We start from the raw sequence: 18,430 nt of genomic DNA on the forward strand, positions 1-18,430 counted from the left end.
ACAAAAACCCAGCTGTCTCCACTACTGCCGTGGTAACGGAGGGGCCCGTCACATCTGTGACCTAAACTTGCAACAGAAGATCGGATTCTCCTGTTTGAGACAGTCGTGATGTTCTGGAGCTTGTTCAGAAAAACCTTGTAATGGTTTGGCAGCGTATGTTCACTGTAACCGACCTGTTACACAACAAGAAAGAGACAAGGACACTCCAGCTGACCACCTGACGCCAACAAAGTAGATTCAGATTCTCAAATATCAAATACTCTCCATTTGAGGCTGTGGGATTAAATCATCGAAAAAACATGGTAACATTTCCTTCTTGTTGAGTCATTATTTTACATACAGATGAAAAGCAAGCTCATCTTATCAGGCAGTCCAGAAAAGATGACTACAGCAAAATCACGCAAAGTCGGAACCGAACTTTCCTACTGGCCAATCCGGGTTAAAATCTTAAACAATAAGACAATCTCATGTTACAGCCTGCAAATACGGACCCTTGGCTCTGCTTGGTTTGGTAATCTGTGTTTCTCTTTGAGGGTGAAAGAGCTCCATTTCTGCAGGTATTTTGATCTTTCTGGCTGTGATCAGCCAGAAGTTGGGGTATAGTTGGTGTAGATGAGCAGGGGGTATAAAACCTTTCAAGCTTATTTTTGCTCTCCATGCTCAGTCAGTCGATATCTTCAGATGAGCCTGATTAGATGCCACAGGGATGCTGGTTTTGGGGTGAAATAACACACAGTAACAGCTAACCTTAGACAATCTCTGCTACACTAAACTTGCTTTAAAATGTTACCAGATTTTCCAAATTTATCACTGGAAAAATGTAAGAAATGCCTGTAATTTACAGGGGATACCTGAACTTGACATTACCCTGTGTTACACTAAACATACACATGTATACACCAAAAAAAAAAAAGCAAAACCCCTCTGAATGAGTGTGACCTGCAGACCTGCCTGTGGCTCTCTGTAGTTGTGTTTGCAATTATTTTCTCAATCCTCTAATATATTTCTCCAATTAGAGCTATTAGGACCTGAAATTGCTTGTGTCACTGTTTAAATTGGCAGTGATGGGCCTCTTAGTTTAATCACTCCTGTATATTAGTGCTGTAACTCTGTGCTGCAGGTCTGTCTGGCTCTGTGCTGCAGGTCTGTCTTTGTCTCTGTGCTGCAGGTCTGTCTGTCTCTGTGCTATAGGTCTGTCTCTGTCTCTCTGCTGCAGGTTTTTCTCAGTGTTTTCTCAATGTTTTGGCAGGACTCTTTTTTTAACCCTTTTTTCCTGTTACCCTCTGCCAGTTACTCATTAATTGTCTCCTCTCTCCCTCTCCACCCTTCTCCCCATCCTTTGTCCTCTGTTTCTCTGTCAGCATGTCTCAGAGGAGTAAAGCACCCACAAGCCAGAGGTAAGTGGTTTTAAAAAAAGAAACGTGAGGATGACGACATTGGTGAGGATGATTGGTTATGGTGAGGATCATTGGTTATGATGATTTTAGTGAAGATTTTCACATGCAGTCTTAGGGAAAAAAGCACAGAAATGTGCCTTAAAATATAATACACCTTAAAATATCAAGTACCTTAAAATATAAGGTACTTTAAAATATAATGTTTCTCTTTGGGGCAGTTTGTCTCTAAGATACAGGGCCAGGGTATAGCCTCAGGTACTATACCCCCAGACACAGCTAGGTAATGAAACCCTGGGGGTGAAGTTATGTGCCTAAGCTGGATCCTCTTGGTGCCCCACTGTGCCTGTGTCTGTTCCTCCTAGCCACTCAGCCCGTCCCTCTACATCAGACGCTCCGCGCTCCGCTCTGAAGAGCAGCTCCAAGCACTCGAAGGATTCATCTCACAAAGGCAAAGAGATGCGTAGGCGGGGTTTCAGTCAGGCCTCCGTCACTGCATACGCACCATACCTCAATGCCCTCTTTGGACAGGTAAAATACAGAAGCCCCGCTTCCATCAGATGGCCAAACAGAGCAGCGATAAGGTCTGCAGCAATGCCCAACTTAGAGGGTCTCACACAAAAGCCCTACCATGTGTGATGCAGGGGTCTATCGGGCCTCAGGGTTATGACAACTTTGGTCTACCGTTGAAATGAATTGACCTGGAGCTCCTGAGCAGCTCAGCACTCCAAACTGGCCCCATCATCACATGATTGCTGCTTTGATCCCTGCTGATGCCAAAGCCATCACTGGTTCTGAGACATCATATTTGGTCTCCCTCTCTGAGTGCCTCATTCCTCAATGTCATGCTGTCTACTTCGTGTAGGTGTGGGTGGAGCAGGAGGTTGGCCCTCAGTTCAGTTAGTGTTGGTGTCCAGCGGCTGGCTACAGGTGTTGTGTAGGATACACAACCTTCACCCTCCCGGCAGGCTGGAGTTGTTTGACTAGGGGGGAGTTGTGGAATTAGAAATAACTAACACCAGGGGAAATCTAGGCTAAAAAATAAATAAAAAGAATTTCTCCAGGAGGGACTATAACTCTGGGTTGGGCACTGTCAGTATTCTGTGTGGCCAGGTTACTAAGTCAGATATACACCACACAGTGTATGATGCAGTTATACAGTAAAAGAACACAGTCCATTAAACTCCTTCAGTGTTCAAAGACCCTTTTGTTTGAAGAGGTCAAATTAATTCCCTGTAGATGCTTGTACACGACTAGTTCCTTTAGCCTAAATAATGCGACTGAAGTCTAATCAATCAATTTATTATTATTAAATCTAATTCTTAAACTAATCCCAGGCCTAATCGTAATCTCAACCAAAATGCTAACCCTAATTCTGAACCTAACAAAACCTAACCCTAACTCTAAACTTAACTCTAACCTAATCCATATTGAGAATCACCTGAGTTTTAAGCATCAGAAGGGCCATCAGAAGTGTAACCCACAAATCTTTAAAAAATGAATAACATGGTACTCTGAGACTGCACACATACACACATTGCAAAAACCCAGCAAGCAAAACACAGAAGAGCAGGACCAGAGGGGTGTGTGTGTGTAGAGGTGGATTAGGGGTCCTTGTGTGTGGTGGTGGTTTAGAGGTTCTCTGTGTGTGTAGAGGTGGTTTAGCGGTCAGTGTGTGTCTGTGTGTAGAGGTGGTTTAGGGGTCTGTGTGTTTGTAGAGGTGTCTTAGCGGTCTCTGTGTGTGTAAAGGTGGTTTAGGGGGTCAGTGTGTGTGTGTGTAGAGGTGATTTAGGGGTCTGTGTGTGTGTAGAGGTGGTTTAGGGGTCTGTGTCTGTGTGTAGAGGTGGTTTAGGGGTTTGTGTGTGTGTGTGTAGAGGCGGTTTAGCGGTCTCTCTGTGTGTGTGCAGAGGTGGTTTAGCGGTCTGTGTGTGTGTGTAGATGTGGTTTAGTGGTCTCTGTGTGTGTAGGGTGTGGTTTTAGGGTGTGTTTGTGTGTGTTTAGAGGTGGTTTAGCGGTTTCTGTGTGTGTAGAAGTGGTTTAGCGGTCTGTGTGTGTGTGTTGAGGTGGTTTAGCAGTCTCTGTGTGTGTATAGGTGGTTTAGCGGTCTGTGTGTGTGTGTAGAGGTGGTTTAGCGGTCTGTGTGTGTGTAGAGGTGGTTTAGCGGTCTCTGTGTGTGTAGAGGTGGTTTAGCAGTCTGTGTGTCTGTGTAGAGGTGGTTTAGCGGTCTGTGTGTCTGTGTAGAGGTGGTTTAGCGGTCTGTGTGTCTGTGTAGAGGTGGTTTAGCGGTCTCTGTGTGTGTAAGGTGTGGTTTTTGGGGGTGTTTGTGTGTGTGTGTGTGCATGCAGAGTGGACATTTATATAATTGCTTTCTATCTGCTGGCTTTCACCTGTGCTGGAGGTTGGCGGGTAAGAAGATTATACAGGTATTAATAACCTGCTATGATGATTCACGGCTCCTCTCCTCACACTGGCTGCTAACCTGCGAAATGTGACATAATTTACATAAAATAATGAATGCTTGTATGGGAGGGGATCTTTATTTATTAGATACCATCATAATTATGATTTTTTTATAGGGGTCACAAGTTGAATTAAAAGAACTCAGTTTGATCACTTTGCACAGACATGTTTATGTGTTTAGTGAGTTTTTGTTTTGGTTGTGTAAATGTGAATAGTGTGCATGTATGTGCATGTGAAAGGTACTGTACACACACACACACACACACACACACATGTACACACACACGTGTGTGTGGTTGTTAGCATTGACACATTCGCTCTGCAGAGCTGCACACCTCTAGCTATGCTGGCAACACAAGGAGAAACTCTGCACGTTATTACACAAACAGCTACTGGCAGCACCTGCTATATCTGCATGCAGTCAGCCCCCCACAAGTGTGTGTGTGTGTGTGTGAGTGTGTGTGTGGACATCAACACCGGTATGGAAGCATATGCAACTTAAACTCAAATTAAAATGTTCTTTCTTTACTGTGCCAGAGCTCATTCAGTTGAAGGAACATAGTGATATACTGCCTTATATGTGTGTATGATGCATTGTGTGTGCATGTGTGTTTGTGTGTACTAGAATGGTTCATCATTTCATCATATTCGTCACAGTTGGTTGTATGTGTGTATGTATTGACGTCAGGGAGGGCGAGACACATTATGGTGTAATCCTATTAGACAGCACTTCTCTCTCTCTCTCTCTGCTGAGCTGTTCTGTTGATTGTGTGATGATAATTAGTGAATGTGGATGGGTTGGGGATGTAGTGGTAAATATGGGCAATATCTCACAGGGCTCTCAGCTCCAAAGCTGTCATGATTTCCATAGTTAGATACTTTTTGTGTCAATTCTCTGTTTCTCCCTCTCTCTCTCTCTCTCTCTCTCTCTCTCTCCCCATAGGACAGACAGCTGTTGCCAGAAGAGCTGGATGGTAAATGTGAAGCTGCTACATGTCATATAAAACAGTGAATAGTAAAACAGTGAGCAGTAAAACGGTGAACAGTAAAATGTCAGCAGACTGAACTGCATCTCAGATGCTCCCAGACACCCTAAGCAATTAATGTATAAGTGGAGTATTCTGGTTAGTGAAGAGTGAGAGGTGAGAGGGAGTGAGGATGAGGAGTGAGAGTGAGCTGTATCCGTTATTGTGGTGTATTGAGTGGCAGCTCATGTTGAGTGACAGGGAAATCTGGTAAATGGCAAACAAAATAAAATTTGGAACAGTGAAAGCATCCTGTATCCCCCCGTAACCCAAAAACACGGTGAGAGGCTCCAGTCTGTATTACTGTACCGCTTAAATGCTGGGGTCCAGGGGTAAGACTCCAGGTGTTTGGTATGTGGGAGATGTGTGGTAAGAATCTAGGTGTTTGGTAGGTGTGTGGTAACACTTCATGTAGGACTCCTGGTGTGTGGGAGGTGTCTGGTTAGACTTCAGATGTGTGGTAGGTGTGTGATGTGTATAGTAGGACTCCAGGTGTGTGGTAGGTGTGAGGCACCCTGTCTGTTCTTCACAGAGCTGCAGCAGGCATTTAAGGAGTTCGACTATGACCAGGACGGATACCTGCACTATAAGGACGTAGCTGAGTGCATGCGCACCATGGGATACATGCCCACGGAGATGGAGCTGATCGAGATCATTCAACAGATCAAAATGAAATGTAAGACTGTGTGTGTTTATGTGTTTAAAGATTTCAGAGACTGAAATGTTCAAGCTACAAGTCAAATCCTTTCTGGACTCATTTGGTCACGTGTGTGTGTGTAGGGGGTGGTCATGTAGACTTTGATGATTTCTGCGAACTCATGGGCCCGAGGATGGTTATGGAGACCACCGACATGGTGGGCCTTCCAGAACTGCACTGCGCTTTCAAACAGGTCAGCGGAGCAGGAAAACATGTCCTACCTGCCACAGCCCACGTCAGTACGCACTACCTAGTGCGTTTTGAGACTAACCCCAGCCTACTGGAGAGGACTGTTTGGGAAAACTATCTTCTGAACTGCCTTGGTACTTGTGCACCACAGACTGCGATTTGAAGTTCTTAAACTTCAGTGAGGAATATTATTCTTGGGATCACACCCCTCGAGTTCTGAAAGTCAACTGAAAGTTGTGCCCACGTTCACCACCCAGAAAGCCCATCTGTCAGCTAAACGCCTGCAGGCAGCAACTGGATAGAAAGCTATCTGAGCATTTACACATGACAATGAAAAGACACTCAGTGAAACGAACCAAAAACACATGGAAGAGACGTGAAAGGGCAAAGTAGAGATTGAATCCGTTTCTCTTTTATTTCTCTTTATTTCTATCACATCATCCCACACGTCTCTCTCTCCCCCAGGTTGACTCTGATGGTGATGGGCGGATCAGCTTCGAGGAGCTGAAGGAGTCGATGACCACTCTGCTGGGTGAGAAGCTGAAGAAGGGCGAACCGGAAGAGATCCTGTCCGACATCGACCTCAACGGAGATGGAACTGTGGACTTCAATGGTGAGCCAGGACAGTGTGTCCATGTCTGATTCAGAGAGGTGATCTGTGCAGAGGCTGGGCACCATGGACAGTCTGCCTGACACGTCACCATAACAACATATGCCAACTCCTTTTTCACCAATCCCAAAACTGTTCTAAAACCCCCCCAAAACCAAAAAGACCAAAGTTAAAACACAAACAATATTAACAAAGTGAATAAAGTGGAAGCTTCCATCAGTGAACGAAAAGCTAGATGGAATCAATTAGCTTGGGCCTTCTCAATTAGAATAATGCTACCTGATTTACATAATGATCTAAATAGGTCGTAATTGGCTTTGATTGGTTAATAGCACTGGTAGCATTTTTCAGATGAAGTTCTTTTTTTCCCTTTAGACCACAGAAAGTGGATGAGAGACTACTGCATGCGACGTGCCCTGCTTTGATTCAGTCATCGTTTACTGTTTTCGGTTTCCTTTCAGAGTTCGTCATGATGCTGGCAGCCCATTGACTGGGTGAACATTCCTTAGTGTCCACTTTGTGGTATGTTTTATATAGAGTACACTGTATTGTAATTTGTGTGAATATAAATTAACTAAATAAACTATCGCTAACAGTGGACAGGAATATAGTCTGCATACTGTTATACACATGGCGTGCAGCTATACTGACACAGATGTGGCTGCAGAACTAATGCTCTAGTGCCACCTGCTGGATCATTTCAGCAACACAGGGCCTGAGAAAACATGTTTCTTAAAATGTAGTTTTATTTTTAAATTAAAATTAATGACATAAATATTCAAGCAAAAAGCAGTTTAATAAAATAAAAAAAAACAAAAACAAAACAAAATAATTTGCATACACCCAAGTCAGTTCTTGAGAAACTGTTCATGGACAGACATTTGGCCGCAATGCGACTATAGATGATTAATCCACCAAATTGTTACTTAGAAAAAAAAAAAAAAGAATGCAAAAAAGCCAATGCATTATGCCACATAAGCAGAATGCAAAATGGTTTTAATAAGGCAAACGTTAGTGCACGTGTACGCTGGAACAGCGTACTGGTGTTGACCGAAGAGACACGCCCCCGCGGCACCTGGAAATGCGCCCAAAGGCCCAGCAACAGTGCCCATGGCAACAAGTGTTCTACTGTCCTGTTTAAGCCTCTAAAACATACACAGATACATCTTGGGAATATAAGGATATGTATATTCCATTTTTTAGAATGAATTCAGTCATCTGAGAAATCAGAACTTTTGGCTTCAAGTTAACGCAGGTCTTTCAGTTCATTCAAAATCACAGCAACACTACGACAAATCCATAACACATTCCGAACCAGCAGGGAGTCACTCAGGGGTCACCAACTGTACGGACTAAAAACACACGACTATGTCTGGAAGTCCATATTTGGAGCAGTGCAGTTTTCAGGAACACAGCGAGGCAAATATCCATGTACAACAGGGGGCCGTGTTCCTGTGGTGAGATGGACACAGGCAGAGGGAATACCAGCACACTGGGGGAATCTTACATAGACAGAGGGAATCTTACACAGACAGAGGGAATTCCAGCACACTGGGGGAATCTTACATAGACAGAGGGAATTCCAGCACACTGGGGGAATCTTACACAGGCAGAGGGAATACCAGCACACTGGGGGAATCTTACATAGACAGAGGGAATTCCAGCACACTGGGGATGTCTTACACAGACAGTTAAATCCTCACATGTACAGAAAGCTGTTGTACGAATCGTTAAAGTCCTGTCACTTTTTGACAGGACGAAGACATGGGATGGCTCCCTCAGAACACACACGCACGCACACGTGTAAATATATATATATATATATAAAGTCACAGAACTAGCAAACAGGTCATTCTGCATTCGTGCAGATCAGAGCTAACACATGCTATCTGACCACCAACGTAGTAACAGCTAACTAACATCAATATTAAACCTGGGCTGGGGTGGTTCTGAGACAAGAGAGGACTGTGTGTGTGAGAACTCTATGGACTGTGCGTGTTCTGCAGGTAGGTGAGGATGTGTTGGATCTTGACGAGTCTCTCCTTCAGCGTCGTCATGGAGAGGAGAGAAAGCTGATAGCGTGGATCCACCGGCAGAACAGCTAACAGCCACCAGCAGCAGGCTGGACCATTAGGGGGTGCCTGGGAGTAACAGGAGAAGGGCAGAGAGACCGAGGATCAGCTCACCCATATCCATCTACTACTCATTAATATTAACCTCTGCTGGGCCAGAACCTGGGACTCTCATTCAGAATTACGTTTAAGAGTGTCATTTTTACTTGGCTTTGTCTAGACCATCTAATTCAGGCATTTACACTCAGAACTGCATTACATGATCACATTGTGATCATTCTGACACATATTACGACCATGTACACTGCAATACAAAAACCATTAAATGTAGCATTTAGTATTAAGGACAAAATTAGATAATGGCACAATTCCTTACATATTGAACATCTGTCATTAGCTAAAGGTTTGTATATAGCTCACATCTCCAGTAGCATTGCATTGCGCACCAAAAATTACCACAATGACTCCCTTATATATTCTTACTGAAATATTAAACTTAGTCTCATCACTTCAGTCAAGGCTTCAGTTTGGTGTGTGTCATAGTTCAGGGACGGGGGGGGGGTGTTTCTCTTATGGTGCAATGTTCGCAAACACATGACTGTTTTTTGCGATGGCCCAGCTACACTTTAGGAAGAGGCATTTTTATGTGCATTTTCCTTTTAATGCAAGACATTCGTTGAAAAGTTCTCTTTCTTGTCTGAGATGGTGGTGGTGTTTCCATGCAACACGCACCCTCCATGAATCTGGTACGGCCAGTAACTGACATACAGGACCCAGGACTCTGGTACGGTCAGTAATTGAATACAGTATATAACTGAGTGTAAAATGTGTGCCAGACCCTAATAAAGCGATTGCTCTGTGCCTACTGAACGAACACACACACGGTCAGTGAGGGTTAGCGACGGTCAGTGAAAGTCAGGGAGGACGATACAAACAAATGACCACGACACAAGATTCAGCACAGCTCATATGTGTGCAGGAAGCACTCGTCACAATCTAACCTAAAACAAACGAATCTAATCTTTAAAGATGAACCGCATTAGGGACAAAACAGCCCTTGCAGGCCTTTTATTTTGGAGGGGCACCATCACGCCCTAGAGGGGCATGCTTTGGGTGATTAATATTAATCACAGTTTTCATCGGTGGGAAGTGGGTAGCATGTCCCCTGACTTCTCATTAATCATGGACAGTTTATGTTGGTTCACTGTTTACAGACACTGGAAGGTCTTGGCACAACAGGACCATAACTACATAACCACACCCACCGCAGGGGCTTATGGGACTTTGAGTCCAAGTGTGACTGGCTGAGAAGACGGCCGGGAGGGGGAGGCGGGCAGGGTTACCTGGATGTCGTCTTCTCTCTCAGGCATTGGACCAAAGTGCTGTAGGATCTGGTTCCGGAAGCGGTTCTCCAAAGTGTGGAACCACACACGGGCCTGGCTGTAGACTTGATCATAGAGCTCCTGCAGGCGAGCCAACTCTCCCTCATCTACCACCTACACACACACACACACACACACACACACACACACACACACACACACTCTTCCGTTTCATTTAGTCCCATTGCCACAGGCAGCCATGCAGTCTTTACACACATTTGTGAAAGAATGGGTTGTTCTAAAGAGCTCACTGAATTCAAGTGTGGTACTGTAATAGGATGTCACCACTGCAACGAGCGAGTTCATAAACGTTTTTCCCTCCTAGATATTTCATGATCAACTGTGAGTGGGATTATTGAAAAGTGGAAGCATTTAGGAACCACAGCAACTTAGCCATGAAGTGACAGAGCATGCAAGGTTACAGAACGGGCTCACCCAGTGCTGAGGTGTGTAGTGTGTAAATGTCACCAATGCTCTGCTGACTCAGTAACTGCAGAGATCCAAACCTCCTCTGGCATCAACAACAGAATAGACACTGTGTGCTGGGAGCTTCGTGGCAGGGGTTTCCATGGCCACGCAGATGCTCATGAGCCTTACAACACCAAGCACAACGCCATGCGGTGTAAAGCACGTCGCCACTGGACTCTGGAGCAGTGAAACCTGTTCTGTGGGGTGATGAATCACCTCTCTGTCTGGCAGTCTGATGGATGAGTCTGGGTTTGGAGAACGTGACCTGCCTGACTGCACTGTGTTTACCTCTCCTCTACCACTGCTTTACAGTTATGTTATGGGGTTTTTTATGGGTTGGACTGAACCCATTAGTGCCACTGAAGGGAAATCTTAATGCTTCAGTTTACCAAGATGTTCTGGACAGTTGTACGTGTCCAACTCTGGGAGGAGTTTGGGGAAGGAGCCATACTGCTCCATCATAACTGTGTCCCAGTGTACATGGCATGAAGGCACAGTGGGGTGAGTCCAGTGTGGAAGAACTTGACTGGCCCACACAGAGACCTGACCTCCTCCCCAAACACTGCAGGGATGAACTAGAACAGAGACTGAGAGTCAGGCCCTCTCATCCTACATCAGCGTCTGATCTCACCAACACACAGACACACTTGTCGAAAAACCTTCCCAGAGGAGTGGAAACTGTAGCTCGTGTGGGTGCCCCGATACGTTTTGTCTGTGTAGCGTGTTAACATGTATAGTGTTGTGGCATGCGGCTGTGAGCCTCACTCTCTGGTCCTGCAGATACTCCACATGTGCAGTGCAGTATCCGTCCCTCATGCTCCGGGACAGAACGTGGAACCTCTTCCCTCCGATTGTGTCCACCACGGAGCGTCCATCTGGCAGGTAGTGCACGCTCCGGATATGGAGCATGCAGCCATAGTCCGCAAAGCTGGAGAGGAAAACACATTTTTCACACACACACACACACACACACACACACACACACACACACACACACACACACACACACACCTTTAACACACAACCACACACACACTCAGCTTTAACACACATGCGCATGCCTGTACGCACCCTTTGCGGGCATCATGGATACACATGCCAAACTGGCGTGTACCCGTCTCCATGCAGCGGCGGACCATGAGGCGATAACGGGGCTCAAACACGTGCAGAGGGCACGGCACAGTGGGGTACGCCATCGTGCACACGAAGATCGGAACGCTCCTCTGCAGACTGGGGACACGCGGAGAGGGAGAAGGATGTAACGCGTTACTCTGAGGGAAAAATTTGTAATTAATTATAACGCAAGCAAGAGCTATTAACCAAGCTACTCAGGAACTCTGTGGGGGGGATTGTTTTTGTTGATGTGTTTTTTTCTGCTGAGGGTGTGCGTGCGCATGTGTTAGAGGGTGGGTATACACTCTGCTTACTCAGAGAGTTCTTTAGTTTCCTCAGTGTAGAGTCTGTGCCTCCCCGAGTACTCCTGAGGCAGGTACTGTCTAATAATATTCTCCAACAGCCTGGTGGAGGAGTATGTCCTTCGGGCGAGGTACTGCAGAGAGGGATGGGAGGGGATCGAGAGCGCGCGCGAGTGTGAGAGAGAAAATAACACTACATACATTTATTTCCGCAGGAGGTTTATTACAGCAAACCAGATTTTGCCTCTCAGAAGCTGCATGCGTAAACGTGCTCTCACCACTTTGAGGCTCTCTTTACAGAGGGGACATTGAGGACTGTGATCCAGGCATCGCTGTAGGCAACTCTTACAGAACGTGTGTCCACACGGCGTCGTCACTGGCGCATAGAACAGTCTAGAACAGGCACAGCAGAGAGACTCATGCTGAACACTGCAAACGAGCTCTGTGTGAAACACCACTGTGCAGAAAAACCGTGAAGGTCAGTAAACCAAGAAACCGTCAAACGGAGACCACTGACTGGGACTCCTACGTGAGGAGGAGCAACTCACAGGAACGAGTCCCAGTAATAGCATGTCACCATACTGAGTGATATTCACACATATGTAACACATAGGTAATAAAATAATTTTCTTTTTAATTTTTAAAAAATCACAACAAGAAATATAAAACAAGAGTCAGCATTGGAAGTGCTTTTCCAAAATGGAGAGAATTATTCCAGAATAATGAAGCTGGACACAGAATTGGTGACATGCTTCCTGCACAGCCATGTAAACGCGATACATTTAATGCCCCGAATTGCTTGAGTGACGAGACTTTACATAAAGATTTGAGTAGATCAATCTTCACCACTCAGACAGGTAATCAAAGTAAAGCTTTGAATGAACTATTGTCAGAGACGTAATCAAACTCCATTGTAGCTAACAATGCTAACTAGCTAGCACAGGTAGTGAAACTCGTGAGCTTGTTACAAGAGACACACCGAACAGGCAAACCACTTTACTATTCTCACAACAGCACATCCTTATGAGGCATGTTTACAATAACGTTAAGTGTTTGTGTTTAGAATTTCACCATCAAGAAGCTAAATTTCAAAGTGGGCACTACCTTGTATCAGGGTCATGCCCTAACCCCAATAGCATCACACCTTAACCCCAATACCACCACGAACTAACCATAACTCCATCATACCCTAAGCCCAAACTCCGACCCCAAACCCAATACCATTCATGCCCAGACCTCAGAAGCCACCCTAAATACCATCACGCGTTAACATTAACTGTAACACCATCACGCCCTAACCCCAAACCCTGACCCCAACACTAGCTAAATAGAATTTTACAAGCAGACTGCTTAGTTCTCTGCCATTCATGTCCAGACCTCAGAAGCCTCTACACTCCCAGTGAGCTAGCTAGTTAGATACAGTAAATCCATCCATCCAATGCCAGTTTTACATTTTCTCTATAAACTGCATTTCACATGGGACGAATCAAATTGCTTTATAGTCCTCAAATGAAGCAGTAGGTTTCATAGAGTGGGTCCCCACAAGAAGGCAGCCATGTTTAAAATAAATTTAATACAGAATCTCTCAAACATGAAGGGTATTCGATGTCAGTATAATGGCCATTTCATAACATGTATAAATCACTGGAAGAATGACTTAACGCTCCTTTTAATTATCAGAAATAATCCAGTGCCAGAGCCTCAGTGCCAACACAATGTCCCAGACATGCAATAAGAACATCAGGACCAACAGTGTTAATAGTATCACTCAACAAAGCAACGGATCTTAGTAACAGAGGGCAATATGACCTCTTAGCAACGGAGGTTACAGAGCACATGACGCACAACATTTTTAAAACAAGTAATTCAAAGCTAGTAAACCTTGGCACTCTCTGATCCTGCAGGTGAACATATTTGTATTAATTCCTTAAAATAACCATCACCAAATTTCCATTAAAAATAAGAAACCCAGCTCTCAGAAGTAATTTTAAAGTGATCTAAAATGAAGCTCGGACCATTTGGGTCATTGAAGTAAAATGCTATCCATGTTTCAACGGCCAAAGTTATAGTTACTGACACCTCCTCCCCCACCAGGACCGGACCCGCATGGGTTGGCGCAACGCAAGAGTGGCTCAGAACCCCATAACGTTCTCACACACACTCACACTTGCCCTGCTTTCTGACACTTTCTACTCTGCAGGGTTCTGCAAGGCAAATGGCAGAACAGTGAGACAGGTAGCAGTAGAACAGGTCGAACACTGTCATGGGTGTGCTGAGTACGCTCTAAATCCAGGCATGTTGAGAAGTGTGTAAGTATTAATTACATACAGGTGTGTTCAGTACCTCATGCACAACGAACACTCAAAGTCAGTGGGGTCCAGCAGGTGTCTAGGCACTGTTCGATGGACTTTGGTCTCCTCGGTGACCATCGGGGCTACAGTGGCAGTCTCTAAAGTGCAGAAACAGAGTTGGTTCAAAGCTCCCTGGGTGTTCTCAGCCTAATGCTAACGGTAAGGGCTAATGCTAACGGTAAGGGCTACTGCTAACGGTAAGGGCTACTGCTAACGGTAAGGGCTACTGCTAACGGTAAGGACGGGGCTGCTTCTGTCACACCAAGGCTAACACTACTGGGGAAAAGAAGAACAAAGTTACAGCCACTTACAGCGCGAGATGGGAAATCTCCCCTGATGGGGGCTGAACTGAAGTGTCTCACCTCCTTGTCTCTTGTGCTTGTTGCCATGGCAGCTGGGCAGGCCAGGCCACGCCTCTGTGCCAGACAGCTTCCTCTTTAGCAGTGTGCCCTTCTCCTGGTCACCCAGCTGAGGGGCGGAGCAGACCCGCTTAAGCCCCTCCTTCTCAGCCCCACCCAGACCGTAAACCCGTAAGGAGTGGGCTCGGTTCAGACCAGACCTCTCCAGACTCTCTGGCCTGCTGAGCTTCTGCACACAGGAGGTCTAAGCACAGAGAACAGCTACTGTAAAGGACACGCAAACACACCAACATTTGAAAATGTGGAACGAGAGCTTTAAGCTTAAAGCTGAAATGAGTCTTAAATGGACAGGGTAGTCCAGCCAGCGTCCATCAGAGGTCAGCACAAATAAAGCAGGTAACACTAATGCAGTACAGGGGAGGAGTTGCGGTTTAGCGGAGGAGGCCGGCGGGTCGGCCCTCACCTGGCCGAGCACCTGCTGGGTCTCAGGGAGTAGCTGTGTGGACGGCTTCTGGGTGGAGTCTCTCCCAGCGCCCGCTATACTCCCACAGGTTGGGGACAGCAAGCCATGGAGAATCTACCACGGGAAGGAATCCAGGAAAAAGAGATCAGTAAAGAGAACGAGAGAGAGAGAGAGAGAGAGAGAGAGAGAGAGAGGGGGGGGGATGGAGAGAGGGAGGGAGCGAGAGAGAGAGAACAGAGGTTCTTGTTCCACTGGACCCACATGGGACACACACACACAGTCAGACTGGTTATACACACAGTCAGACTGGTTATACACACAGTCAGACTGGTTACATTAGCTGCCTGGAGCTTCTGTTCAGAACCTACAGTAATTTACAGACCAATGCCCTGAACACAGGAACATGTCAATCGCAAAAAGGTTTGAACACACTAGTTTAGAAGCTCAACTAGTTAAAACTATAATGCTTAAATTAGGTGTGTGTGTGGGGGGGGGTCTATTCAAAAAGAAAAGTTACAAGGTTTCAGCCAAGGGAACTAACTTGTTTAAAATGAAACACTGCATTCAAGCCGTAACAACAACCCAGCACGTCGACTGATGTTCATACAAGCCCTTCATGCTAGTGTGACCACAGCAGGGTTAATGTGTAACTGCATCGAACCAAACTAAACGCAGCCACAGTGACCTTCCTGGAACAGACAGACAGACAGAAGACAGGCGGCATCAAAGGCCGAAGCCTCAGAGCTTCTCTGGGGCGCCTCTGCAGAAGACCTACCCCTTCCACTTCTTGCTTGGCCTGTTGGAAACTCTCATCCACGGCAAGGCACTGAAGGAAGAGCTGCAGGGATTCATCCAGTCTCCCCATCTCCTGGAGAACCTTGGCTTTGCAGAAATACCCCTGCCCAAGGAAGAGAGGAGATAGTTGAGAGACACAGTGAGGGGGGAGAGAGAGAGAGAGATGGAGAGAGATGGAGAGTAGAGGGACAGAGAGAGGGAAGCGACAGCGACAGAGAGAGAGAGAGAGAGAGAGAGAGAGTAGAGGGACAGAGAGAGAGATGGAGAGTAGAGGGACAGAGAGAGGGAAGCGACAGAGAGAGAGAGAGAGAGAGAGAGAGAGAGAGAGAGAGAAACGGAGCATATTTTGCGCCTCTGCCTTTATTTCTGTTCATTTGCAGACAGCTGTGCACCTGAGCCGGGGCGCTCACCTGGAGAGACGGAGCAACACTCAGACATGCCGTCCAGTCGTCCAGGGCTCGATCGTAGCACTGCAGGCCATGATATGCCTCTGCTCGACACATCCGCAGCCTCACATTACTAGAGTCTGGACCGAGGACAGAGAAAGACAGAGACCGTCAGTACGGTGTGGAGCATCTGCACAGAGAAAGTGTGAAGGCTTGTTCTGACTTTACTCCACCCAGCAGACACACCCAGGTGTTTATAGCTAACCCCACTAGGACTGCAGCCAGCCCCACACACACACTACTGACACTGAACTGGTATGATTTACCTGTTAAATCTCACAGTTTGACTAGGCAGAGGTAATATCTGTTACAGTGCAAATCAGGAAACTTTGTGCCATTCCAAATGTTCTTTATACACTCAATATCACATCCTTATATTAAACCAAAGGTGCGAACGTTTTGCTGTCTTGGTACAGTTGGTGAAAAAATTATCACCAGCAGGGAAATTCAGGAAAGATCGGAACTGTGTAGATCACCTGCATCCGAGCGGTTGGATTTTAGTTCCCACACTGCGCCTGACCCAGAAATGACCCCGTGACCCTCTCTTCTCAGTGTATGCCACATACCAAATTGCACCAGGTGTGAAACAGTTTTTTAATGTGTTGGTGACTGACCTGGCCAGGTATGTCGCAGTACCTGTATTTGATTACGAGCTAAGAATCGTATCGATGGAGTTGAATTCACTATGGCACGATAATAAAGGCTATGAATATCTATTTCCTCTGACAATCATCAGTGTAGCAGTTAACACAGACAGTGTGTAAAGAATTTCCCCAGCTCTCTCGACATTACAAAACACTCCGCTCCGCGTCACGACCTCCCTTACACAACGTGCATCTTTTGCGCATGCCCTCTTCACGACCGTTTTGTAATAGCGTCGGGTTACATGATCCAGAGGTGGGGTTCATTCCGTAACACGGGGGAAAGCGCTCCAACACTACAATGCTGGTCAGCACAAGTCGGGGAATCTGGGGGTCTTCACTAAAAACAGGTTTAAAGCATTAGATGACACGCGCTAATGCTTCATGCTGACATGTTTATTTCCGAGAGCAGGAGGCGTGCGGATCAAACTTACCGGATTCTAACAGTTCACTCGCCAGTGACACAGCTTGGCGGAACCGTCTGCTGCTCAGCAGGCCCTCGGCCTCCGCTACCGTTTTCGTCTGTTTGATGTCCTCTGGGAACCACTTTTCTACAAGTCCAGTTAAAAGCACATTGAGTCGGAAGTCTGCGGGCTTCGTCTCCAGCTCCTCGTCGCACACTTTGCATTTGGAGAGCAGCCCTTGTTGCAAGCAGCCTCTGCAATACGAATGCCCGCACGCGACGGTAACGGGTTCCCCCAGAAACCTGCGGCACGCGGGGCAGTCAAATTCGCTGGGCTCGGACCCGCGCGCACAACTTTCCCTCCCCAGAGGGGCTCGCTCCTCCGCCTGCTTCTGGAAGTTCCGCAGGATGGAGCCGACCAGAGTGCTCAGCTGCTCCGGGCGGACGCGCTCGTCCCGCAGGGCCGCCGTAAACATGCCGATGGCTTCCTTCAGACGGCTGTCGGATGCCAGCACGTCCGCTCTGAGCAGCACAAGTCTCCGGTGCCCCACGCCGTCCTCCGCGCCGCACGCGCCCTCGCGCTCGGCCGATATGAAAAAGCCCGCGCGCTCCTCCAGAGGGGAGCTCTGGCCGGGCTTCTGCACCGACATGTCTTGCTGCCTCCTCCTGCGGGACGTTACGTAGAGGCGAGACCAACCATAGCAGCTACGAAAACCCCGACAGTTCCAGCGAGAGCACAACTCGGCGGATACGGTTGCGCGTGCCAGCGTGTTACATAAAAATATCGTCACGTGACCGGCAAACGCCGCGCTCCCATTGGACAGAAATCTCGATTACAAAACCTCGCTTGTAAGTTTTGTAACAGCGATACTGGGAATGGTGTAGACAAGACCATCTCCAACATACTTAAACAGCTATAAAGCAAACCTACAATACTGACGAGACTCGCGTTAAAAGCCTTAAGAATGTAGTTCGACATATTCCTACATCATGTATCAGGAGAAATGGTGAACAACTGATTCAGGCGCGTGGTTCTTTTAAGCAATAAAATATGACCTTTACTCTAATCTACTCGTTATTTAAACATGTCAATAATTGCGCTCTGTTACAAACACCGAGGCAATTGTCTTTATTTTGGAGATCATGTCGGTTGTTTTCATTGAAATATCTGCACATGCGCTGAAAGCCGCTCTATAATTCTAGCAGCAGAAGAGTGAACAAGTTACGTTTGGGTCACCGTGCAAATCAAATCAGTAGATA

The 18,430-nt window shown here is 46.5% G+C and overlaps 2 protein-coding genes across 3 annotated transcripts; one reads left to right on the plus strand and one right to left on the minus strand.

The window, feature by feature from the left end:
- Window positions 1–1,362: 1,362 nt before the first annotated feature.
- Window positions 1,363–6,865, plus strand: cabp4 (calcium binding protein 4). Its single transcript, XM_027025894.1, has 7 exons — window positions 1,363–1,397; window positions 1,760–1,925; window positions 4,798–4,828; window positions 5,412–5,555; window positions 5,660–5,769; window positions 6,231–6,378; window positions 6,837–6,865. Exons 1-7 carry the CDS (start codon window positions 1,363–1,365, stop codon window positions 6,863–6,865), a joined length of 663 nt encoding a protein of 220 aa, XP_026881695.1.
- A 1,151-nt stretch (window positions 6,866–8,016) lies between these two features.
- Window positions 8,017–18,207, minus strand: lonrf1l (LON peptidase N-terminal domain and ring finger 1, like). Of its 2 annotated transcripts, XM_035521796.1 has the most exons (12): window positions 17,202–18,198; window positions 16,091–16,206; window positions 15,661–15,783; window positions 14,886–14,999; window positions 14,426–14,666; window positions 14,056–14,161; window positions 11,991–12,105; window positions 11,725–11,846; window positions 11,369–11,527; window positions 11,063–11,225; window positions 9,791–9,943; window positions 8,017–8,516 (listed from the first exon to the last, which is right to left on the minus strand). In XM_035521796.1, the coding sequence occupies exons 1-12, from the start codon at window positions 17,818–17,820 to the stop codon at window positions 8,358–8,360; spliced, it is 2,190 nt and encodes a 729-aa protein (XP_035377689.1). In that variant the 5' UTR covers window positions 17,821–18,198; the 3' UTR covers window positions 8,017–8,357. The 2 variants fall into 2 exon arrangements, with proteins under 2 accessions (XP_035377689.1, XP_035377690.1); XM_035521797.1 differs by lacking the exon at window positions 8,017–8,516 and having other exon boundaries at window positions 9,854–9,943; window positions 11,369–11,568; window positions 17,202–18,207.
- Window positions 18,208–18,430: the final 223 nt, after the last annotated feature.

Source organism: Electrophorus electricus, chromosome 23, assembly GCF_013358815.1.
Source record: "Electrophorus electricus isolate fEleEle1 chromosome 23, fEleEle1.pri, whole genome shotgun sequence".
In the NCBI taxonomy this organism is placed as follows: domain Eukaryota; kingdom Metazoa; phylum Chordata; class Actinopteri; order Gymnotiformes; family Gymnotidae; genus Electrophorus; species Electrophorus electricus.